The following is a 26,568-nucleotide window of genomic DNA, read 5'->3' on the forward strand; positions in this document are numbered from 1 at the left end:
ACTGGAAAATATGAAGGTCTCTCCAAACACCATTATATTGGGCGACTTCAACTACCCAAACATAGACATGGGAGCATTACTCTAGCTCCAACACCCTAGCCCAAATGTTCCTAGAATTTATAAACTCAAATGCTATGGAACAACTTGTTACCACTCCCTCAAGAGGGGAAAACATACTGGACCTGATCATCCCCAACATGGGGACTCTATGCTCCAGACCAGAAGTGTATCCCTCACTGGTAAGATCAGACCATAAACTAATTTCACTAGATATTTACATCCCGACCCCACCCCCTGCCAAGAAAACCACAGTGAAAAACTTCTCTAAAGCAAATTTCACACTCCTCAAAACTGAGGTGGAATCCTTCAAAGCCCCCGGGCCTATGGAAAATACGGCCCAGACCACAGAATCCTTTATAAACGCATTCTATGAACACCTTCAGGAATGCATGGATCATGCAATCCCAAATAAAACCAAGAACCAATCCTCCAAAGGCAGATGTCCTGTCTGGTGGACCCCAGCCATAAACAAACTATACAATAGAAGGAGGAAGCTACTACATGATAGAGCAAAATCCCAAAAAGGGAAGGCATCTCTGATCAGTATAAGCAAAAAACTATGGACACTCATAAAATCGTCTAAGGCCAGCTTCGAGAGAAAAATTGCACAGGACACTAAGGATAATCACAAGGCTTTTTTTAGTTATGTTAGGAACCTGGGTGGGAATTCCCAGATATGCTCAGAATTAGTCCAAAATGACAAAAAATACACCAAACCCACAGGCATTGCCAACATCCTAGCTGACAGGTTCAGCACAAACTCCCCCCCCTCACCAAAAGGGCAAATATCTATCCCAGCAGAGTGCTGCCCCCCTGACATCTCAGATGCTCAGGTAAGAGCCGCCCTCTCCAAAGCAAAAAACACAGTATCAATGGGACCAGACGGTGTCCCGGGCTGCATCCTACATGAACTCCAAGAAAAGCTAAACCAAAACATAAAACTACTGTTCAATCTCAGCCTTACTACAGGATATGTACCCAAAGATTGGCGTACAGCAACAGTGGTCCCTCTCCACAAAGGTGTTGCCTCAACACATCCTGGAAACTATCGCCCCCTAAGCCTGACTAGCTTGGTCTGCAAAGCTATGGAAAGGATCATCATGGACCTCATAAATAAAGATACTGGGGACCTACAGACAATGGATCCTACTCAGTTCGGCTTTGTTAAGGGCAGATCCTGCCTCTTAAACCTGGTCAATTTCTTTGAAACAGTCACCAAGGCCATTGACAAGGGGAAGGTGGTCCACACAGCCTACCTGGACCTTGCAAAAGCCTTCGATACAATACCCCACTCGGGCATTATAGATAAGCTCACCAGCTTAAATATAACCCCCTATGTCACTCGATGGGTTGCAAACTGGCTCAAGGACAGAAGCCACATGGTTAGAATTGCTGTAGCCATGTCAGACTCCATACCAGTTACAAGTGGCATCCCACAAGGCTCGGTCCTGGGACCTCTCTTGTTCCGTATATATTTCTCGGAGGTACAGGCCAACATGGAAGGACTGTGGCTGACCAAGTTCGCAGATGACTGCAAACTGGGCACCATAATCGACTCTCGAGCTGACACAAGCATCCTCCAAAAGGGCCTCATAGAAACAGACAACTGGTGCCAGAGCCACTGCCTCAAGCTAAACACCAAAAAGTCTATAGTCATCCCCTTTGGCAAAAACAAAGTGCCCACAAATTACCACATAGATGGTAATCCATTAAGTACGGAAGAAGTAATTAGGGACCTGGGGACCCAAGTTGATAGCAATCTCTCATTTGACAACCACATGGCCAAAGTGGTAGAAAAACATTTTATATAGCCCACCTAATCATGAAGGGATTCACATCTAGATCAGGGGAGGTCATCGTGCCTCTTTACTCATCCTTCATCAGGCCCATAATTGAGTACAATGCCCCTTTTGGGATGTATCTTACCAGACACCTGCAGCAACTGGAAAGACCCCAAAAGTACCTCACCAAGAGGATCAAAGGGCTCAAACAGATGCCATATGCTGCCCGGTTAAAGAAATTCCAGCTCTACTCAGTGGCATACCGCCTGCTCAGAGGCAATCTGTGCCTGACGTATAAAGCCATGTCCAACCCGGAATTAATGGACATGCTGCACCTCAGAAAATCCAAATCCCATCGAGCTACATGCTTGAGAGACTTGAACCTCAGCACTGGAATAAATAGGACATGCTGGAGGGACAGATTCATAACCCAGAGGCTCCCTTCACTCTGGAATAAAATCCCAGTCCAGGTTAGGCAGAGTCCCTCATTGACTCTCTTCAAGAGAAATCTTGATGAGTGGATGGGAGATCGTAGGTTTACCCCAGGTATCACTTCTGTGTCACTGTTAGACAGAGGCACAGTATACTAACCTCGAAAAAGGGCATAGCAAAATTAATTTAAAATGGGTGGCAAAAGCCAAACACACTTTGGCTAGGCTTATAAATGCCCTCGGGCAGATAGCTTTGTATGAACCTATGAACCTAAGACATCTGTGTAGTTATGAAAACATGTTTAAATCTTCAGAAAGTACCCCAGCAGTGCAAGCCTTCAGTACATTCTACATATTTAGACCATCAGCTGCAGAGACAGGGACAAAATGTGGAGGAGTCTCAATCTGTATTAGCAACAAGCATAACTCTATTTTGGTTCAAGCATGAATCCAGGTTGGTTCGTAGGATGATAGGAGGTTACTAGGCTGCTGACCAAGAGGTCATTTCAAGCCTAGCAATTTCATAGGATCATAGGATCATGGCAAGTTACAAGGCTACTGGCCCGGAGGCCCTTATAAGCCTAGCTAATTAATTAACCAATGTTTCGAATATTCAGTACCCGATGCCCCTATCCAGCAGGGACAGAGGTGGAATCCAAGGGATGTATTTTCTATTTCCCATCCAGTCATCCAGGTTCCTCTTAAAGAGGGATAATGAAGTACTCTGCTTGATGTGGAGATGGAGTCTATTCTACAGATGGGGAATCTCTGGGAGACAAATTTGTCCCAGCAGCAAGTCCTACTGATGTCGCAGACCAAGTTGAGGTTCTGTGTGCAGGTCACACGAGTGGAGCTTGGCTTGCAGATATGCCAGACATAGATCACAGCTGAGAAATTTGTATGAGATGGAGTAGAGGGACAGGGCTTTTAGCCTGTCCATGTAGGATAGATTTTTGAAGCCCAGGATGCTCCTGGTCAGGAACCTCTGTGGTCTCTCCAACTACTGCATGTGCTTCACAAGGCACATGCCTAAAGGAGAATTATACTTGATGATGGGCCTGATAAGGGAGGAATACAGGGAAGTTATGACTTCCTTGTTTCTGGAAGAAATATCCTTACTAATGAGGTGAACCACATAGAAAGTTCTCCATACAATGGAGGCAACATGGTGGTCAAAAGTTAGATTGCTGTCAACCTGTGTACCCAGGTCCCTCACAACTGCTTGCATGCTTAGGATGTTGTTATTAATGTGGCAGTTTGTGTAGACATTATGGGTCTATATTACAGCGTCGAACTCAAACAAGTTCAAATGTTGTAATAGCAAGCCCTAAAGTCCGAAAGTTGAAAATAGAGAAGCCACGGCACATCGACTTTTTTCCCAGGGAAAAAATCAGTGGGCCGTTTTCTGGGTTTTGCTATTTCCTCCACTGTGGTGCGATCTCGGAGTTGGTATATTTAAGTTGAGGGGTTGTGGGGGCCAAAGCCCCCACTTTATTTTAAGTTTAAGGTTAAGTTTTTTTTTTTGTCACAAAACAGCGATTTATTTCCCTGGGAAAAAAAAACACTGTTCTGTGTTTTCGGTTTCCTTGGGTTTTGGAATTTAGGGTTCGATATTACAATGATCGGATGTTTGTTAGTTCAACATTTTGATACAGACCCGACATCACTCTCCTCAAAGGGAATGATAATGCATTTTTTGGCGTTTAGTTTGAGGCCATGTTTCTGGCACCAGTCATTTGTCTAGGAGAGACCCTCTTACACTATGTCTACATCACTAGCGAAGTTGATGACAGCACCCAGCTTGCAGTTAAATGCAAACTTGGTCAGCCATAGACCTCTGGTTTTGGATTGCACCTCAGAGAAGTATTTCTCAAACAGCAGGGATCCCAAGACTGATCCTTTGGGTACACCGTTTGTTATGGGTCTACTACTTGAGGTAACTTAGCCAGTTAGCTACCCATCTGGACACATATGAATTTACACCAAGCTGGGAGAGTTTATTTATTATGCCCAAGTGAGGAATAGTGTTGAAGGCTTTGGACAGATCAAGGTAGGTGGTGTTCACCATCTTCCCCTCATCCATGGTTTTAGTGACTGACTCAAAGAAGTCTACCAAATTTAACAGGTATGATTTCCCCTTGACAAAACCAAAGTGTGTGTGATCACGCTTTTGGAGGTTGCTGATGTCCTTGTTAATGTGGTCCATGATAATTCTTTCTATGGCCTTGCAAACCAAGCTAGTTAAGTTGATGGGTCTATAATTGCTTGGATTGATGGACACTCCACATTTCTGCTGAGGGATGACACTGGCTATCCTCCACTCAGCTTGGATTAAACTAGTACTCAAGGTTAGATTGAATAAGGTGCCTAATTGTGCTGTGAGTTCCTGCCTGAGTTGTTGCAGGATGCAGACTGGAATGTTATTGGCTCCAATGGAAGCTGTGTTTTTTGCCTTTGAGAGGGCGGTAATGACTCATTTCCTAGAGATGAGTGGTGGGGAGCAGGAGCTGGGGATATCCTTGATTACTGATGGGGGGACAGAGAGGTGAAGTTTTCACTGAACCTGTCTGCCAGCAGGTTGGTCATATCCATGGAATTTGTGTATGTGGTGTCCTTGACCATAAATTTTGAGCAGATGTGGGTGTTTCCCCTTAGATTATAGATGCATGTGAAGAATGTCTTATGATTGTCTTTAGTAGATGGGGCCACTTTAGACTCAAAGTTAGCTTTGGAGGACTTCACTAATACTCTTATTTGCCTGTTTAGGCCAAGGAGAGATTGCTTCCAATTAGGCACCTGTTCCTTCTTGGTCCTGGACAGCAATTTTTTTCCTTTTGTTGTAGAGTTTATTTATAGCCAATGTCCACCAGACAGATTTACTCTTCCTTGAGGAGGAGGATTTTGTCCTTTAAGGTATTGCTGAATCCATGCATTTATATAAATGGTTGTATAGTACTTTGGTGTAAGTTTGGACATTAGTGCCAGTTCCTACTGTTGGGGAGGGGCCTGTGAAGCTGTTTAGACCTTCTCACAGGAGGTTGTAATAAGCTTTGGAGAAGTTTTTTAGTTTAACCCTAGCTGGGGGGGGGGGGGTTCAGGGGAGATGGTGACTTTGAAGGTGACCTCTTTGTGGTCTGATTATGACATTGCGGTGATGCTGCAGTGGTATCCTATGTCAGTTAGTACCAAGTCCAAGATATTGTCTTCTCTTGTGGGGGTATGAACTAGCAGGTCCAAGGCATTGGCATTGGCAAAGTCAAGGAATCTTTCAGCATTGGTGTTTTGGCTTGAGTAGTTCTAATGAATGGTTAGGTAGTTAAAATCACCCAGGATCATGGTATGGGGTTGAATCTTAATAGATTCAAGGAGGTCCAGATATGTGGTGTGGGCATCCTGAGTCATCATTGGGGGCCTGTAGCTAACTATGATTTAAATAGGTGTCTTCTCAACCAGTAACAGCACCTAGAATGTATCCTGTGTGTCATACTGTTTGACCAGTTTGGAGGTGTGTATATCTTTACTATATATTGAAACACCACCTCCTTTGGCTTTGCTGCACTTTGTTTGCGGTCTGTATGTATGATAGAATGAGTAACCAGGTAAAACTAGGGTGCTCTTGACAGCTTTGGACCAAGTTTTTTTGACTGCACAAATGTCAACATCGTTCAGGGTTAAGAATGCTTGCAATGAGTACAATTTCATATTGAGACTCCTAGCATTCCGCAGCATGACCTTTAAATCGCATTTAGATGAGATTCTCATGTTGGTAGTTTTGACCTCAAGACATTGCCTAAAAAGGCACTATGGGGAGGCAACAGCCTTTGCCAGGAGCCAGAAGCCCAAGGGAGACAGATGCAGGTCATCTCTGGCAAAGCATTGTGGCATGTCAGTCATGCCTTTCCAGGCTGACAGGTACTGGATACCTTTAGAATAGCTAATATTTACTAATTGACTAATATTTAACATTATATTTGGTAACAAATTCTATGGTAAAATCTTTTGTTTGGTGGATGGGGACGATGGGGTTACTTGCTTAACTCATTCCCTCTAGTAGAGCTCTTTTGAGTGTGCACCTTTAACTCCCAGTAGGTGTGGCTTCAGCCTTTAAAAAAATGACGTTATCGCCTTACAGTTCTAACAGATACTTATTGACAGAGGTCATATATTAGTACAGTTGTGTTTGCCATCGTATATGCTTCAAGATAAAATATTCTGATACCTTGTATGTAACATGGGTTTGGAATTATTAATGCAAATATGAACACACAATATTTGGCGCCTAGTGGAGCAGTAGGATGTAACTGCAGAAACGCCTGTAGAAGTCACTCGGCTGTAATGAGTTCTTATTTGTAGCTTTTTAAGCTGGAAAATGCTGAACTTGGCTGTTTTAACACTATCTAATTACTGACTTTTAACTGTTTCTATGGAGACGTGTTTTTATTGGTTAATTAGTTTAATAGTAAGGTACAGAGAGAATACTTAATGCTGCAAACTTCTTGCTTTCTTTGTCTGAAGAAGTCTGGCTATGTAGCCAGACGAAAAGTGCTTTACATTACTGTTTGGTTTTCATTGGTTTTATATTAAAGAGTTTCTTGCCTTTAGTCGTAAAGTGTTCATTAACTCTGTTTCCAGCAGTGTCTTTTACATGGTTTGTCCATTCATTGTTTTTGAGAGTTTAGTTTGGCTGTTCATTATGGCTGCTGAAGGAGTACAGAACACGTCTTTGGACTTAATCACTCAATTGTCCCTGCTTTCCCAAGTGTCAGCTACAGAGGTGGGTAACCTTGCTGCCCTACTGAATGTTATGGCACAGAAACTTGATGACCTATCTGTTCGGGTGGACTACCTGTCACAACCTCATCCTCGGCGACCCCCCCCTTGTTGAACAAACTACATGAGGGGACTTCTACAAGGTTTCTTGATATGGAAAAAGGTTCTACTACTCCACAAATGGACAACGTACAAATGAGAGCTGTAATAGCTTCCAATGGAACAGCAACAACAGTGACTGCAAACAATGGTTTTTCATCACCTTCGAGACTAGGAGGTCTTCCCAATCTTAATGGATGGTTGAACAACCTCCCTTCACTTAAATCTGAGCCTGAAGAGGTGCATATAGGGAGATTGACTGGAGTTAATACAACTATCAAATCCAACCTAGGGAGATTCACCTACATGTTGCTGAAATTAAGGAAACTTCAACTGGAAGTAAATTACTTCACAGAGTGTATCCATGAGGGGGTCGTCCCTAAATGTTTAAGATTGTGGCAATACCCGACAGGCTTGCAAGATGCGTCAGATTTTCATCAAGAACTGCTTGCCTTATTTAATAGACATGGGACTGAACTAATGGAGGTAATGTGTAAGCTTTACCAACTTACTATTGATAAACTAGTAATGGATACTACTAGTTTAGATAAAGACATAAAGTCTGATGCTGACTTTACTAGATACTAGTTTGATTATAGGAGGATTTTTATGTCTATTGTTCAACAGATTTTAAAAAGCACAGAACAAAAAATGAAGAAACTCAATAGAGACTTAAAAAGACTACAAAAATGGCACAGCGTATCCAGTACCTCCCCCTCCACAGACTTGGAATGCAGTTGGCCGTGCTGGATCGCAAACACACCCTTACAATCAAACTAGGTCAGTTGAGCCAGGAACTACTGTTCATAGGCAGGATGAAGGGAAAGAGAGCAACATGCGAGCAAGTAGTACACCAAAAAAATGGAGGGTTTTATTCGGCCTTTTCCAACCAGGAAGGCATGGAAAACGGGGCTAGAGAGGTGCAGGATTTTCAGGACAACTGTAGGCAGAACCACCAGGGACATTACAACACAAGAGGGGTACTGAGGAATTATAACTCGAGCAACAAAAACACCAAGAACAAAAGGTAATCAACCAGTTTCAACTTTAGGTGAACAGCAATGCTGTAAATTTATAACTAATCAAAGTGGGGACTTTAAAATTTTTAATTTAACTACCTTTGACATTGATCCTATATTGATTGAAGTATTTGCAAAAGGTTGACCTTTTGTTCCTTCCACCAGGTTTTATTTACCAGCAACCCTGGTGGATTTGAAGCTTTTTACTCAGAAAGTGAATTTGAACATCCTATTGGACACCAACAGGTCAGACCAGCTACCAGTATTATGTGTAACAAGTACTTATAACCCCCCTTTACACCCCCTTTTGTCACTATTTGAATTTCTATCTGAATTGGAGATGAGGGACTTGTTTAATCATACTGTGGACACAAGAGAATGGAACATAACAAAAGAAGAAAGGGAAGCTTTGTCTTTAATTTTATCATTACCTATTCGCTTCCTAAATCCGGATAAGGGAGGGGGTTAGTTTTGATGGATAAGTCGGACTACAACAAAATAATGAATGATGTTCTAAATAATGTTACATATGTAAAAGCAAGTTTGCATGAGTTACATGTTGCTTATAATTGTATTAGGATTTTCCTACAAGACTTGTTTATTGAAGGAGCTATTGATGTGTCAACTTTTAACTATTTGCACTTTGTCCCCAAAAATTCCAGCATTGTTTGACATCCCAGAGATGCATAAGAACATCCACAATCCCCCGATGAGGGCATTGGTGGACGCAAGGGAGTCCATTATGTATGCTATTGCTAAACTGATAGACCTTACCCTTAAAAAATATGTAGAAAAAGAAAGGCAAATTTGTAAGAATTCTTGGGCATTTCTGGCTACCATCAACAAGTGTGAGTTTATGGAGGATGTGAACTTCCTAACTATCAATGTTTATGACTTGTACTTCTCTATCCCAAGTGCCATTGGTATAGAATGGGTGGTGTAGAGGTTACAGTTTCATGGCACTCCTTGTAATGAAATGAGGCTCATGGAAGACCTGTTGGATGTGGTCTTGTCCAACAACTTTGTTTTGTTTGATTCTGACATCTATTTACAAAAAGTAGGTGTAGCCATGAGCTCACCCTGTGGGCCCTCATTCACTAATTTGGTGATGGCTCAGTGGGAACATCAGTTTTTCTTTAATAATGACACAATGGACAAAATTGTGGTGTATACGAGGTCTTTGGATGACATTTTTCTGATGATTGGAGGGGAACAATAAGAGGCCTTAAAACTGGTGGGCAACTTAAACCATATCATTATTTTTTAAAAATTTACTAGTGTCTTCCATGAAGAGTCTATTGCCTACTTGGATGTTAACTTAATTAAGGACAGAGAGGGTAAAAAATACATGGCTAAAATCTACTGCAAATCAACGTACTCTAATTATTTTCTTTTTTATACAAGTTCACATCCTCACCACCAGAAAAAAATCTGTCATTAAAAGTCAGTTAGTCCGCGCTGCCAGAATGGTGTCAGAGGAGAAGGATTTTTTAGAGGAGTGTGATGCCCTATCTAATATGTTTATTCATAGAAGGTACCCAGTTGGTACGGTGTCTGAGCTTGTGAGAGAGATCCAGTTTAAAAGACAGACAGGGTGGTATAAACCTATCTTATGTAACCATGAAGAGGTTTCCCCATGATTCGAGATGTATAGAAGCACCTATGGATGGTTTACCAGTAGAAGACAGTAGACTTGAGAACTAAAGAATTAGTTTCATCACCCCATTTAGTGTTGATGCTAATGAAATTATTAAAATTTTGCAGAAAAACTGGAACATTTTTGGTTCAGACACAAAGATCATGGAGAAGGTGGGGAGCAAACCTATTGTAAAATTTAGAAGAGGTAAAAATTTAAAAGCTCTCCTAGACAGTGGAAAAGCTATGTGCCTTAGAACACCTGGAATGTTCAAATGTGAGACTTGCAGTTTTTATAAATTTATGGTGACTGGTAGCACCTTTTTTGATCCATGGAAGTACTTATAAAGTTAGTGGGTGGTTTAATTGTAATTCCAAGGCAGTGGTGTATTTAGCACAGTGTCAGACATGCCCAGCCTTCTATGTCAGAAAAACCGACAGAAGACTAAAGGAAAGGGTATATGAGCATGTACATAGTATTGCCAAAGGCAAACAGGAGAACGCTTTGGCAAGGCATTGTAACAGTAATTCTGGGCATTCTTTTGTTTTTAGAATTATTGATCAGATTATACCCAATTTAAGAGGGGGTCCATTCCAATTATTGTTGGAACAACTAGAACTGCTTTGGCAACTGAGGCTAAATGCCAGTAGGGCACCAGGGCTAAATGAAGTCATCTCACTAATTTGTATTTTAAAACTAAAAAGTTTGAGTAGATGACATTGATTGCTTGTTTGGCCCTGGATACAAAAATTGGAGGTTTAGCGTAGAATATAACTCGCACCTTGGAAGTGTAACAGATAAATGATTTTTTTACCTCTGGTCTGAAGCAACTGTATACATTTTTATAGTAAATGTATTAAATGGAGTATACTAATAACACTTTGTACAAACAACATGTGTAGGTGACTAGAAACAGTGTAATATAATTGTAATAAGATTGTGTCAATTTTAAGGAAACTTTAACTAATATTTAATATTATATTTGGTAACAAATTATATGGTAAAATGTTTTGTTTGGTGGGTGGGGGCAGTGGGGTTACTTGCTTAATACTTATTTGTAGCTTTTTATGCTGGAAAATGCTGAACTTGGCTGTTTTAACACTAATTACTGACTTTTAACTGTTTCTATGGAGATGTGTTTTTATTGGTTAATTAGTTTAATAGGAAGGTACAGGGTGAATACTTAATGCTGCAAACTTCTTGTTTCTTTGTATGAAGAAGTCTGGCTATGTAGCCAGATGAAAAGCACTTTACATTACTGTTTGGTTTTTATGGTTTTGCATTAAAGAGTTTCTTGCTTTTAGTCCTAAAGTGTTCATTACCTTTGTTTCCAGCAGTGTCTTTTACCCTTAGAATGACACTGATAATTTTTTGTTTGTATTGCTGTATCATTCTGGGTGACGGTAGAATGCTGCTTGAGGCTAGTGACATACCTGCCTAGAACACATATTCGGTGAACTCGATCATGTCTCTCTTCATATAGTCCAGCAAAGTATATCTCAAGTCATCCACGCCAGCATATATTATGATAGACTCATAGCAGTACTTGTTGAGTGACTTGAGTGCATGGGTGATGTGGCAGATTCTAGCACCTGAAAAACAACTTACTATGAATTTCTCCTTATCCAACCTGGTATGGGGCACATCTGTGTGTCTCACAATGGGAGTCTCCTATGATAAATATATTGGGTTTAAGGTTAAACCTTGATGGCTGTGAGACACAGGCATGTGGACTATGTGTGGTGTATGTGTGGTGTGTGGTGTAGTAGGCTGTGGAGTTTGTGTGTGTTTTTGTCTCAGAGGTCTCTTTCATTTAGGTATGTTTTTGTTAACAACCTCTGCATATGGGAGTGTATATTGTATTGGTGTGGGTGATGTTTAAGTTGTGGTGTTTATGCAGACGACCTTCTTAGTGCCAGGTATTCTGGCTTGTGAGCAGGAGAGCACAGACTCCAGGTTTTTAATATAATTGCATCTCTCACAAATTGTGTTCCTATCTGGTAGTAACAGAGGGTTGTCTGTATACAGAAAAACATTCATTGCACCAAGAAGCAAAAGAATTAAAGAAACTGCAGCCATAATCAATTTAATATTTTCATAATATTGAAACTATGCTACCTCTTATAAAGTGCAGCAAATGGGCAAAATGTGGAATACTTACCAACAACTAGAGAGGTTCATAGGTTCATAGGTAGGTACTAGGCTATCGGCCCTGGGGCCTGTATAAGCCTAGCCAAAAAGGTTCCCTGGCTTTCGCCACCCAAAAAAATTAGTTTCCTGTGCCAACACATAGCTTGGTTAAAATGCTACTTTGTACTTGTTTTATCACATACTCACTTCTTCTACCATTACAGACTCTTGAAAGAAATAACTCAAGCTGCAGAAGTCCAAGGCATAATATGAGCAAGCCAAGCAACAGGTTAAACAGAACTACAGCAGGTGTTGCATGGACACAGATTTTCAGAAAAATAAGAACTATGAAACTCTAATAAGTGCCTTACCCAAAGAAGAATTAAGGAGGTCTGGCAGTCAGTGTGAAGAATTAGAAATCTAAGTTGTTAATGAGCTTGCCTCAAGGGTACAGGTTTTGATTCTCTGTATTTCCAATTATGAGACTTTGAATGAGTCAGTTAATCACACACACACACACACACACACACACACACACACACACACACACACACACACACACACACACACACACACACACACACACACACACACACACACACACCATCTCCCAGCTGTAAGACACATTTACTTCCTCTGTTGCCTAACAACCCCCCCCCCCAGAGTTTGCATTAAGACACACACTGTTGATTAAGACATGACTGCTGCTTACAAATGAAATAAAAGACATTAGAGCCTTTCTCTACATTGGAACTTGGTAAAATGAGTTTCAAGCACACATGCATGCAGCAACTGTGCTCTCAGCTGAAAGAGGCAAGCGACTGCTTGTAGCATGTGTCAGCCAGGCAGAATTTGTTAGTGTTCTAGTGACTGGGACACTCAGGGGGCATTTTCCCCCATGCATCTCCTGCTAGCTCACCTCTGGGTGTGGCTGCTTCAGTGACCAGGGCAGACACATCATCAGAGATTACACCTAATTCTGGTCAATCATCCAATAAGGTATGTCAGCACCATGCCTTCTTCTGCTCTATAGTGACAATTTCTGAATTCACATATCAAAAAAGAAAGCCTTGTCCCAACCAACCTAAGAGAAGGCTGGTGACAGCATCCTGTACGATTATACAGCAAGAAAACCATCAGCAAATGTGCCTGCTATAGGAAATGAGAGAAGTTAATGAAGCCACTTTCCTGTGGAGGTATGAGCACCCCAAGAAGACCACCTTTGTAGCCAATAAAAAGTAAACTACTACTTTAGTAGTGCACACCAATAAGAAAAATAAGGAAGAAATGTTGATGTAGTAACCACTATCACCAAAAGAAGAAATAATGCTGAACACTACTACAGGAATACTTCAAGAATAAAGAAAACATATACTAGCCAGTTGTGGTTCTGCAGTGGAGAGAATCTGGTCAAGCCACAATATTGTCAAAAGACAATATGAGTAAGAGAATAATTAGAATTTTACTAAAGTATTTACTAAGTATTTCTGCTCCTTCCACCACAGAACTGATCTCACTCACCCAAAACGTATTTAATACTGTTGAAACATGGTTCTCAAAACGTTTCCTCCTACTTAACGCCAAAAAAACTAAACTTCTCCTTTTCACCCCCACCTCTCGTACCACCCCCTTACATTTCTCCATCTCCTCTAACACAAACACTATCATCTCACCTGAGTCTACTACAAAACTGCTAGGTATAACTATCGACAACAATCTCTCCTTCAACCAACACATTAACAACACCATCAAATTAGTTAACAGAAAAATAGGATCCCTATATAGAATTAAACCTTTTCTCACCCCAGCAACGAGAACTAAAATAGCCCAATCACATCTCTTATCTTCACTACTATATGCTTCATCTATTTATACCAATCTTAAAAAAAGTAATCTAGCTAAATTAACAACCTGCTACAATAATATTGCCCGCTTTGCCACTGGTAATCCCTTCAGAACCCACCATTGTCTAAACCTAAAACTTCTAGGCTGGCTTGAATTCCAAAACTACTTGCTTATCCCTCAACTCTCGATTGCTCATAGTATACTTTATCAACCTGACCACACACCAATACTTTCCCAACTGATAATCCCCTATAACAATCTCAACTCCCTACGCTCATCTCATAAACTAATGGCCAAAGCAATTAAGTCAAACAACTTTGCGGTGACTGTCTTTTCACTAATACTGTAGGTAGGAACTGGAATCTTCTTCCTAGTGACATAACTCTGACTACATCTTTGCCCCTTTTCAAACAGAAAATTAAACTACACTTCCAAAACCACTGGCTTTGTTCCTGTAGCACACCTGACTAATTTATTTTATTTATTACTCTCTTACTCCTCTACTCCTTTCCTCTCCACTCCAACTTCTGCTTCTGATCCTACCTCTATTAAAACAATTAGTATTATACCTTCTCTGTAAATTTGTTGAATTTGAATAATGGTATCTTTCTTATTTTATTATGAGAAAACTTGTTACATTACTGTTTGTATACCTTCCTTGCAATGTTTTAATGATGTATTTTTTTGAGAAAATATATTTGATTTTGAAATGTACTAGTAGATAGTGGAGCTTTTCTCCTCGGGCCTCTGCTGAAAATGGACTTGTTATCCAGCCAGACTAGCCCGGTCAACAAATGTAAAATAAATAAAATAAAATAAATATTTATAACTAACTGACTGACATTTTGAAGGCTTTCTAAGATGGTCCATGTAAGTGGGATTCACACACACTCACACACACACACACACACACACACACACACACACACACACACACACACACACACACACACACACACACACACACACACACGCATGCACACACACACACACACACACACACACACACACACACACACACACACGCGCATGCACGCAAGCGCACACACACACACACAAACGCATGCATGCACTCACACACAAGGACACACAGTTTAGAAGTCAGATTGGGATCGGCTCTCTCAAATGTGTGTGAGAATATTGTTTGAGATTCTGGTCCTTTAGATATCAGATTATAAATCTATTTTCTTACTTCTCTGTTTGTTTGTTTATTACAGTCTGTTAGTCAGAATATTCTGATTTGTCTGATAACCATTTCTCACAGAGGCATGTGAAGAAAAGCACCACATATGAAATTTCAAAAATTATAGGATAACTATGCAAAGATATAAGGAAAGACAATGTTAGGAAAAAATGGCTTGCAAGTTTTCTCGTTGTATCACCATTCTACATTTCAACATATGTATTAGCTCAAGGATTGCACACATTTGGAGAAAATGGAGAAGGTGTAAAACAAAAAAATAAAACTCGCTGTTTGTGTCTGGCAAATCCAGAATAAAAGTACAGCATTTAGAACATGGACATTTCCAATGTGCTAAAACACTGACTGCAAAAACTCAGTCTTTGTCAAATCAAAAATAGTTTTTAGCAGTTTCTTATATACTGTATAAAGTTGTATAAAGTTGTATGATGGCTTTATATAGAATTAATATGAACTTACATGCATGATGAAGGGTAGAGCATATACATACATATATAGATTTATGGTGGCTCTAGATAGAAATAGAGCCTAAACATGAGAATAATACATTTATGAATTGCTTTTCTATCTATATAAGTTAATATTGGCATTGGAAGTTTAAGTATAGATTTGCTGGTTTTACTATTTTTTATAGAGTTTTAACATAATTAGTAAACAATTATTTATAGTTATTATTATCAAGTTAGATATAGATTATTATATATTTTTTATGATATGAATAGATATATTTTGCATTATACTTGACAATATATAGGGTTGCTATGCATCAAACTATTTATTATTTATCTGTGTTTAACAGTTCACAAACTTTTTGATATACACTGTATTACTTGAAGCTGATGATCTCAAAAGCCATATAGCACTAAGTGTTTTTAAGTTACACCCTGGTTTAATTAATTGAATAAGTGAGAACTAAATGTTATTGGTTAATATGAATTAATTTAATTAATGCTTTAAGATATAATGAATGTATTCTAATCAATTTTCATTGAATCTGAAGAAGCGTGCCTTTGTGGACGCACGCGAAAGCGCTTATTCTCCTGTTTTAAATAAAGAATTGTCTTTTTACGTGGTGGTGGCTTCCAGTTTATACTACATGTACAGTGTAACAATGAAACACTGCACAGTTACCTGCATTTTTCATATCTCTATATCTTATACAGCATGGATTATTACATTGTGTCTCATTCAGCCTCCCACAGTCCACAGAAAAGGCTTTCAATCTCCCCTAGAAATCAAAATGCGACTTGAGCCTTATCATAAAAAATAAGCTACAAAATGTCAACAAATACATTCGCACGTACATGTCATAACAACAATACACAGACATGTGAATGTACCTGTGAACACACACACACACACACACACACACACACACGTGCGCACTCTCACTTATACACACATGTGTGTGTCAGTGTGTCTGCGTATTTACTTAGACAGTCATTAACCTTGTAGATGGCTTGATGAAGAGATCCTTTTAACCTTGATCTATACCAAAGGCAGACCTTGTGAAGACGTAACAAGTCTTAAAAATATTTAGACAGTAAATATGAAAGTTTAATATTACTGGAAGCTCAGTACATCAGGTCAGCCATGTGGTGTTTGCTTCAGAACTTTATAAGCTTTAGCACAGTGTCTTACAAATGGTGAGCAGAGTCTCCATATATTTTTTGTAAACTGTCTAATAGGGCTTGATATGCCATATGCAAATGTTTAAATAATATTTACACACGAACACACACACACACACACACACACACACACACACACACACACACACACACACACACACAATCCAAAACAGCTGGCTAATTATGTTGTTGGGTTGCTAAAAGAAATGCTGTCTTTTTGCATGTAGACTTAATATGGAATACCTAAATGTCCTAAGTACCCAACATTTTCAGATTTACCTGTTTTTGCCCTCAGAAAGATGAAATATGCAGAGGCAGTCCATACCCCAGAGAGGCTGATCCTCAATGAAGTAGCCTTGTGTTAAGCAAATAACATTCAGTGAGGCTGGAGTCAACATTTAGGAAATGTGTTACATGCTAGCGCTTAAACAGACTCTGCAGTGAACTTTAAATTTATAGAATCAAACCTCAAAGGGCCATGTATGGGTAGTATGAAAAAATGCGGTTCTTGTAATTATTGTTCCTACATTTTTGAAGGTTCCACATTCAATATCAATAATGTGGAAGTGAAATTAAACAAGAGATGTACTTGCAAGACAGAAAAGGCTGTTTATTGTGCCTTCTGTACATTATGTCCATGTTTCTATATCTGGATAACATAGAGGAAACTAAAAACATGGATTTATGAACATGTAAGAGCTATAAAAATCAAAAAAGATACCAATACCTTAGCAAAACATTGTATGGATTTTACCAATCATATCTTTAAATTTTCCATAATTGAAGTATTAGAAGTAGGGATGAGAGGTGGGCCGTGGACCCTCTACCTTGAGAAGTAGGACGCCTTGTGGCAGATTACAACAAATGCCACTCAATGGCCTGGCATAAATGATTTGTTTTCTATTACATGTTTCCTAAGACTGAAGACATTAGAGATAAAAATAGGATGCATGTTTTATTAAATTATTTTTGCCAGGAATTATCTTAGTGGGAGGTTGGCATAATAGTTAAGGTGTTTGCCTTATAACCACAAGGTGCAGGGTTTGATTCTCACATGGAGTAAATGACTAGGCTTAAAATGGTCCACAAAGGCAATTAGCCTAGTACTATAAACTAAACTATAAAGACTGATATACATACATAGCATTCTAAAGGTTTTATCTCTCTTTTTTTTTCATTTTAATTGTTTACCCATTTTTATGATAAATGGACAAGGTATTTTATTACGAATTGAAACTTTCATATGCTTTGTTATTTTAGAAGAAAAATGGTACTGTAAAAAGAATTGTGGTTTGCTCCATAATGGTGTTGATTGGTTCCTATATGGAAAAGGGGTATGGTTTTATAAGTATAAATTGAAGATTTTAAAATGTTTTATTTGTTGTGAAGAAGTTTTTGAATGAACAGAAATGAAAGCACTTAAATTATTTGTGTCTTGTGGATCATTAAAGCAGTTTCGTTTGAGCATTTCTCCCTCTGTGCCCTTTTTCTACATCATACGGTTTGCCCACAACACTGGATAAGTTTCCCAACTTTTTACATTTTCTTTTTCAGCGATAGATTATATTTTATATACTAAAATGCTGAAATATTTAAACATGTATTTTTGGCATGTGAAAGAATTAAAAAGTTATGAAATGTGCATACATAGAGAAAACTGTTATATTGGTACAAATATGAATATGATTTTTATGTTTTTCTACTGGAAGAACCCAGCTGAATGCATACAAATTTGACTTGACTATATTTAGTATCATTTGAAAAGCATGGAAAGTCCAAAAAGAACTGGTTTTAATTAAAAAGTAATTTCTTTAGTAAGTTTTACCTCTGTAAAATATTAGAATGTATAAATGTAACTACTGAATGTGTATCAGTGTAAACAGAACTGTAACTACTCTGTGTTTAACTGAAACTAATGCATGTAAACAGATGGAGGTTTTCCTCTTGGACCTCCACTGAAAATTGATATTATCCAGTCAGACTTTCCCAGTAAACAAAGACAAATAAACAAACAAACAAGCAAATAAATAAATAAATAAATGAATAAAAAGTAGGTAATGGCAGACATAATAAGAAAAATCAGAATGTGGTGCTGGTTAAAAGTGTGTGTGTGTGTGTGCAGGGAGAGGGGTTTGAATGGCTATATTGACTGAAAAATTGAAAAAAAGAATTCATAATTTCTATGTATATAAAGACTGATGGGCATATATAGATACGTACACATGTAAATATGTGAATATATATATGTCTATAACGTAACCATATTCTTTTCCAAAAGTGCCATGGGATCTTTTACACTCACCTTACCTGTAATCAGCTCAGCAAATGGGACTTCACATTAATGGCTCCACTGAAGGCATTAGGAATGTAAGTAATACAATCCGAAATCTCTAAAGGCATACAATGCCAGACAATGACAAATACTTGCAGCATTTCTGAGATAATACAAACTGATTTATCAAAATTTTACTAATAAGAGGCATATTCCATCACCTCCAAGAGGCATTGTCACTGCCATGAGATGGCTTGGGACTATGCTGAGTGTGTGTGCGCATGTGTGTGTGTGTGTGTGTGTGTGTGTGTGTGTGTGTGTGTGTGTGTGTGTGTGTGTGTGTGTGTGTGTGTGCGTGTATATAAAATGTTTTTCTTCCACACGTAACATGCTCTTATCACTGGATAATATAAAAATCTCTGCCTTTACAGTGAGAGAGTAGGCATTCCAGCACTGCAAAGCTTCAGTGCCTTCCACACATTTAGACCATCAGCTGCACAGAGAAGGACAAAAGGAAGAGAAGACTCGATTAATATTAGCAACAAGCATAATTCTATGTCGGTTAATCAGGATGATGCCCTGGAATTTATCCATGTTCAAATCACCATCGACAAAGCCCCATACCATATCCTAGCAAGCAATTATTCACCCTCTGTGTCTCTAGAATCCCAAAGTGCATACCAAGACCTATAACTGTAGGATACTGGAATTAACTGGAAACAACTAGAAGAAACTGGAATGAATGTCTTCATCTGGTAATTACCCAGAACTGTGCTGAACGGGTCCCAGTCTCTCCTTTACTGACCGAATCCTCTTGTACTTTTCACAATAAAGTCTGCAGACACTGTAATTCAGTTAAGTATGTTTTATTATGTACAGTGGAGGTAGATACCAACAATATCTGAATACTGTTTCCAATAACAATGCTGATAAACTGAACCAGTCCTCTGCATTCATATTCATATTTCTTTTATAAATTGAAATAGTCCTTCACATTCATATTTTTATATTCCTTTCCTTCTGAATAATATCATTAATATTCTGGAATGCTGGATATTTGACCTGACTTCTGCACTCAAACTCGAGTGTCTGCACTGCAAAGACTTTCTGCGTATCAGTCCAAACTAACTAACTTAATTAACTATGTCTGAAATATTTCCGAATCATACCAAAACCCAGTAAGTTTTTACATGTCTCTATAATAGTGGTTCTCAAGCGTTATAACATACAAACAAAATGTGTTTGTACTCAAATGTATGGCACATTCTGTTCTTATCAAAATTCTTGACTGAAGGTTTTCACTTACTAAAAGTGCATTCACTGAAACTGTATGCAAACTGTAAAGCCTGCTTTAATATGGCAGCATTTCTAGACTTCTGCAAAAAGAATACTGTATTTTTCGACATTTAAATGATACCTGATCTAACAGAGACACTCACCATTAAAGCAAATACCCTATTCAGGAGAGACTTTAACTACTCCTCTATGTACTGGCAAAATACACTGCCTCATATTTGTAGGTACAACAATTCTTGGACATTAAGACAAATATCCTTGATCCGATATTGTGTATTCTCCAATATGCGAGAGTGCTGCAGCCCCTTCCCCATGTCATATCATCATTGGTAAGGTCGTACCACAATGCGGTCTCCTATGAAATAAAAATCAACTTTGTAATCCTAGCAAACCTTCTAGCAATTAGGAACTATTCCAAAGCAAACTACACCTTATTAAGTGATAGCTTAGCAAACTTGAATGTCCCTTCCAACCCCGGGTTCACAACAATCTATGTGGAATTGTACAAGGAGACCCTGTACAACAATGTAAATGGCTGTATAGAGGTTGCTGTACCCACTAGAGGTGAGTCCAAAACAAACTCTAAAAGCAAACCACATTGGTGGAACCCTAACCTTATTATGGTATAAAACAAAAGGAAAAAAGTCATGGCTAAAATAGGAAGCAAAACTCCCATAATGATAGGAGCTCTCTAATTAAACTAAACAGGAAACTAAGAGGACTAATTAAGTACAACAAGGCCAATTACAAGGTCAAGATAGCCTCACGGGCTAAAGACAACCACATGGCCTTCTATAGCTGTGTCCAAAACCTCAAAGGCATCACATATCAGTGTGCCATACAGGTCATCAATGGTGCCACCTCCACTGAGCACAGTGACACAGAGAATTTGCTGGATAAGAAATTCAGCTCAAACTTCACTCCCTACTCCCCATACCTCCCTCCATGGAATCTCTACTAACATAACTCCCCCAACTGGCACTTGCAAAAGCCAAAAACACAGCCTCAGTGAGCCCCATCGGTATCCCAGGATGCCTTCTAAAAAACTGGAAACATTAGCTATCAGGACCATTTTTGTAATTTTTTTCAACTATAGCCTCAAAACAGGCTTTGTACCATGTGAATGGAGAACTTCAATGGTTATCTCACTTCACAAGGATGGACCATAAAACAACACTGGAAACTACAGACCTATTAGTCTGACTAGTCTTATATGCAAAGCCATGGAATGAATTATTATGAAAATGATCAACAAGGACATAGGCAACATTGAAACACTGGACCCAACCCAGTTTGGCTTTGTCAAGAGAAAATCATGCCTACTAAACCTGGTGCACTTTTTTGAGAAGGTCATCAAAGCAATGGATGAGGGAAAAATGGGGCATATTGCCTACCTGGATCTGGCTAAGCTGTTCAATACAATTGCCCACTTGGCTAAAGTTGACAAACTCACTGAACTGGGCAGAAGCCCTTAAATAACTTGCTGGATCACCAGCTGGCTCACAGAAAGAACTCAAGAAGTCAGGACTGGTAATACTGTCTCCACTTAGAGACTGGCAACTAGTGGGGTACGTCCGAGCTCTGTGCTGGGACTGCTGCTATTTGGCATCTATTTCTTGAAGGTAAAGGCTAATATCAAGGGCTTTTACCTGACCAAGTTCACAAAAGACTTCCAATTGGTAGCTTTCATAGAGTCCTCCCATGATGCAAACATATTACAGGAGAGTCTAACACAGACAAATAACTGGTAGCAAAGTCATAGACTAAAACCCCATGCTAAGAAATGCATTATAGTTCCTTTTGGGAAAGCTGCCACCCAAGCTAATTACTCCATTGAAAAAATACCCTTAAGAGCTGACCCAATAATCAAGATCTGAGAACACATGTTGACAACAATCTGACCGTTGATCAACATATGACCAGGGTAACAAGAATATCATTCTGTGTTGCCAACCTATAAGTAAGGGTATGGTATCCAGGTACAAGGAAGTCATAGTGCCACTTTATTTGGCCCTCGTCAGACCAATCGTTGAGTATAATGCCCCCTTTGGCATGTATCTGGCCAAACATACGCAAGAGCTGGAATGCCCACAAAGGATCCTTACCAGGAGAATCCACGGTATAAACACATTGCCCTATATGGATCACTTTAAAGCCCTATTTCTATATTCTGTTTCCTACAACTTGCTGAGAAGCAGTCTGTGCCTATCATAGAAGACACCCGAGGATTCAGTTTTGATGGACCTTTTGCATATACACAAAATGAACAACATCAGAACCACTAAATCTAAGAATTTAATTTTTGCTTGAGACATAAATACGCCATGTTGGCAAGACAGATATGTGTTTCAGAGGATCCCCTTGCTCCCCATCCATGTGAAACAGAGTCCATCTCTAACCTTATTTAAGCATAACTTTGATCAATGGATGGGAAACTGGAAATTTACTCTGGATATAACCCCCATGTCTCTAATAAAAAGCATGTAGACAACAAAGCCCAAACCAACATACACCCCCATATAACCTCTAGAAACTTCCTAAATAGCATATCCCCTCTCAATAAATGCCCATGATACATAGGGACACAAATGCGTTGGATTGCATGGCTATAAAGGCCCTGGAACCTACAAATCTATATTGTTATAGTAATGAGAAATCATACTAAGCTGTTTGAAAATGATGAACCCTCATCTTAAGAATTTAAAGATATGTAGTTATAATGATCTCGCTCATTAAATATACAAATTCTTAAAATCTGCTGCTGAAATAATAACATTAGAAAATCATAACTGCATCTTTAAAAATTCTACACATCCAAAACATAAATGCTGGAATGTATTATTGTGACCAGACATTCTCTTTTGACTGCTGTCCTTGCGTCTCAGCTGCTCCTATCTTTGCAGAATGACCCTGAATTTGCTTCTAATGTTTGTCCTGCTCCTCTAAACAGTTTTTATTTTCCTGTAAATCACTCATGATGATGGCCAGTTAGTAAGGCTGGTCATTAGAGGTTTATATTTCTTATTATTCTAAAAAAGCATATTAATACAAAACATGTTTTATTCATTTTAATTGAATTATAACAATATTTAAAAACTATTCCTGATTTTACCCCCATTATTTTTGCTTTGTCTGGAATTCTTGATCAAATATGTTGAAAGGTATACTGCTACCCCCAAACCATTTAGAACTAAATATTTTCTATTGATGTTATTTCAGGAAACCAATACTAAGTGGTTCATGTTGCTACACTAGCTTATTACAGCTTTTGTCTTTATCAGTGTTGTTATTCTTGGAGTGAGCTGGAAAAATGGAATGCTTATTTGCAGTCTGAGTAGCTCAATGTGTAGCACACCTACTTCTGGTGAAAAAGGCTTTGCGTTCTATTCCCACACCAGCTAGATGGATTAATTTTCTAGTACTGACATTGCAGTACAGTATGAGGGGTGCTGCACTCTTAGGTGGGCCATCCTTCAGATGAGGCATTAAACCAAGGTTCCATCTCCCTTTGTTGTTAGTAGCTCAAGTGGATGTAAAAGGTCCCAGGGCAATTATCAAAAAGAGTAGGGGAAGTACCTTGATATTCTGGTCAAATTTCCCTGAGTCAAGTCGAATACCACCTCAGGTCTTCACTGAAAAATGGTCATTGACCTAGTGGTAGTAACCTGGTCAAAAAAAGGAGAAATAACTAAATTTTGGTTGCTACAATATCTTAGTTAGTCTTAGAATTGCTGGTCTCTGACTGTTTTAATGAATTAAAATCATCACATGTTTATTGTTATTATACCTCAATGGACCTGCAATTGTAAAGTGATCTTGGAGACTTTTTTTTCCCACAATCCCCTTTATATGAGTCATACTGGATATAAGGAAATCATATTTTTTAAACCTCCATTTAAATTGAATAGCAGTAGTGTGAGTCACAGGCATCTTGGACAGCTTCAGGATATGTCACTGCACTAAGAACAGTCCAAAACTCCCTCCCCGAAATTACATCTAAATCTCAAAATACTTCTGTAACCTTTGTTCTTTTCTCTCCTACAGCCTTCCTTCTACCATCATCACTTTGCTTAACCTTTACCCTCTTCCCTAACATCTTAAAATAACATGCTGTGTGCTGTTATATATCCCACCAGCCACAGCAAACTGCATCGTCTTCATTTTATCACATCTCCTGTACCTTATTTATTTACCTGTTTGTGTGGATTTATTTCTAATTGTATTCTTTTCCTCCGATTGTGTGTAAATATTCTCTCTTGCTCTCTCTCTGTTGAGTTTACTGCATAAGCCTTAGATGCTTATCTCTATACATTGTAAATAAAATATATATTTTTAATTTTAATGTTAATGTTAATCTTAATGACTATGTGTTGTGACAATACATGATGCTTTTCTGCGAAACTTTTCTCCCCGGGCCTCTGCTAATAAAAGAGCACTAGCTCAGCCTGACTTTCCCGGTCAACAAATTTCAAAAAAAGATACATAAACAAATAAATTCTGGAACCTCTTTTCATTTTTTTTTTCTTTTGCTTGAATTACTGTGATTTGTGTTTTCATAGCAGCTCTTACATCGTTATCAGCAGTTGTAAATGCTCAGCAAAATATACTACCTGAACTGCATGTTTTAAGGCTTTTCAATTTTTGCCCACATACCAGACCTTCTCCCTTATTCTTCCTGAAGTGTTAAAACTATCACTGTCATCTAGGAGCTGTCAACTGAGCACTCCTGTGTCCACTTTAAAGACATTTTAACAGACATTTAAATTACTTTGCTATTCACCAGTGTTTGCAGTGGGATGATGTGTTTTATCTTGAGCACTGGCAAAATATGCTATACTAATTAAAAAAAAAAAAATCTTACAATACAGCTCATAAACAACAAAACAAGTCAAACTTTCTGTTCTTGAATTTCAGTTAGTGATTTTTTTTATTGAGACAAATTTTATTTATTTATTTATTTGTTTGTTTGTTTATTTATTTATTTATTTATCATTTGTTGACTGGGCAAGTCCAACTAGGACAGCACCTATTTTCAGCAGAGGCCTGGGGAGAAACATTCCAGACACATGGCTTTGGAATATGGGAGGAAACTGGAGTACCCAGAGGAAACCCACACAAACACAGGGAGGATATGATGCAGACTCTGCACAGAAGGCGTCCCAGCCAAGAATTTAACTGGAGAACCTCTGGCTGTGAGGCGACAACGTTAACTGCTGCACCACTGCACCACCCAATGTCTTTGTATATGACATTTTTCCACCTCTGTTGCATTGCTGGATGCACCTTGAGTTGTTATACTGAAGCTTACCAACACAAATTAGTATTTTTTTGGAGGGGGTTATTGTCAAGATTTATAAGACTGAGATATTGACTGTTTTACACAGGGAAATGATTTTTCATTTTTAACACTGAATTATGGATGAATGTATCATATATCATTTATTCTATAATTTATTGGTATAGTGTTTGTTTCTTTATTTTGTTTGTGCCTGCATTGTGCCCAGACAAGAAAAGGAACCTGGAGCAGCCAGTGGCACTTGTGCCGATATAGGTAGGGATTCATATAGTAGCTTTGCCTGGGTGAGCTAAATCAATGTATTATGCTAATGGTTCAGAGGCAAACACAGCATCATCATCATCATAAATGACATGCTATGAGGCCTGTCTTAATATGATAATATAAAAGTGTTGTCACCATATCGCAGGAGACCAGGTTAAGACAAACATGTTAGAAATAGTAATTCTGGTGGAATAGACTTTATATTGCAATACAAGCAGAGTAAAAGAAGATGACACCTTTTTTACGGAAATACAGGCATAGTGAAAGTTGACACGACACCTTACCTGTAACTCTGCATTGTGCTGACCTGATTTAGTGCATATCAGCAACAGAGACAGATAGGAAACATTAGACTGGATGAGGTAATGAGGTAAAAGCACAAGAGCATGGCAGGTTAATGTCCAGCTTTGGACACTCACCATGACAAAGAACATAGCAAAATGACATGATAAGACAATGTCCAGGTTAACTACTCATCTCTGCATCTAAATCTGTTCCTACAGACTTTGCTATATTCTCCATAAACAAAACCCAAATAGAGTTAGTAAATCAGGCCAAACTGCTAGGAATTACTACTGACAGCAAACTCAGCTTTGACTTGTATATTGATAACGCAATAAAAAATACTCACTTCAAATTAGTCAAACTTTACAGAAACAAACAATACTTAGACAAATCTAGCTGAATAAAACTTTCAAAAAATCTTTTCCTTCCAACCTTACTATATGGGTCTCCTATCTTCACCAATCTCCACAACTCTTTGCAACACAAATTGCAGTCCTTTTATTAAAAGATTGCAAAATTCATATCAGCCCAACCAAATTGTACCCACCATTG

General features: G+C 38.7%; 1 protein-coding gene across 1 annotated transcript in view; it reads left to right on the forward strand.

Moving 5' to 3' along the window:
- Positions 1-7,195: 7,195 nt before the first annotated feature.
- Positions 7,196-26,568, forward strand: part of LOC122815564 (vomeronasal type-2 receptor 26-like) — a 134,360-nt gene continuing 114,987 nt past the window's right edge. The window contains exon 1 of the mRNA XM_044088166.1: positions 7,196-7,627. Within this exon, the coding sequence (XP_043944101.1) occupies positions 7,196-7,627 (432 nt within the window). The remainder of the gene's footprint in view (positions 7,628-26,568) is intronic.

This window comes from Protopterus annectens, chromosome 1.part1 (genome assembly GCF_019279795.1).
Source record: "Protopterus annectens isolate FY-2018-M chromosome 1.part1, PAN1.0, whole genome shotgun sequence".
NCBI lineage: Eukaryota > Metazoa > Chordata > Ceratodontiformes > Protopteridae > Protopterus > Protopterus annectens.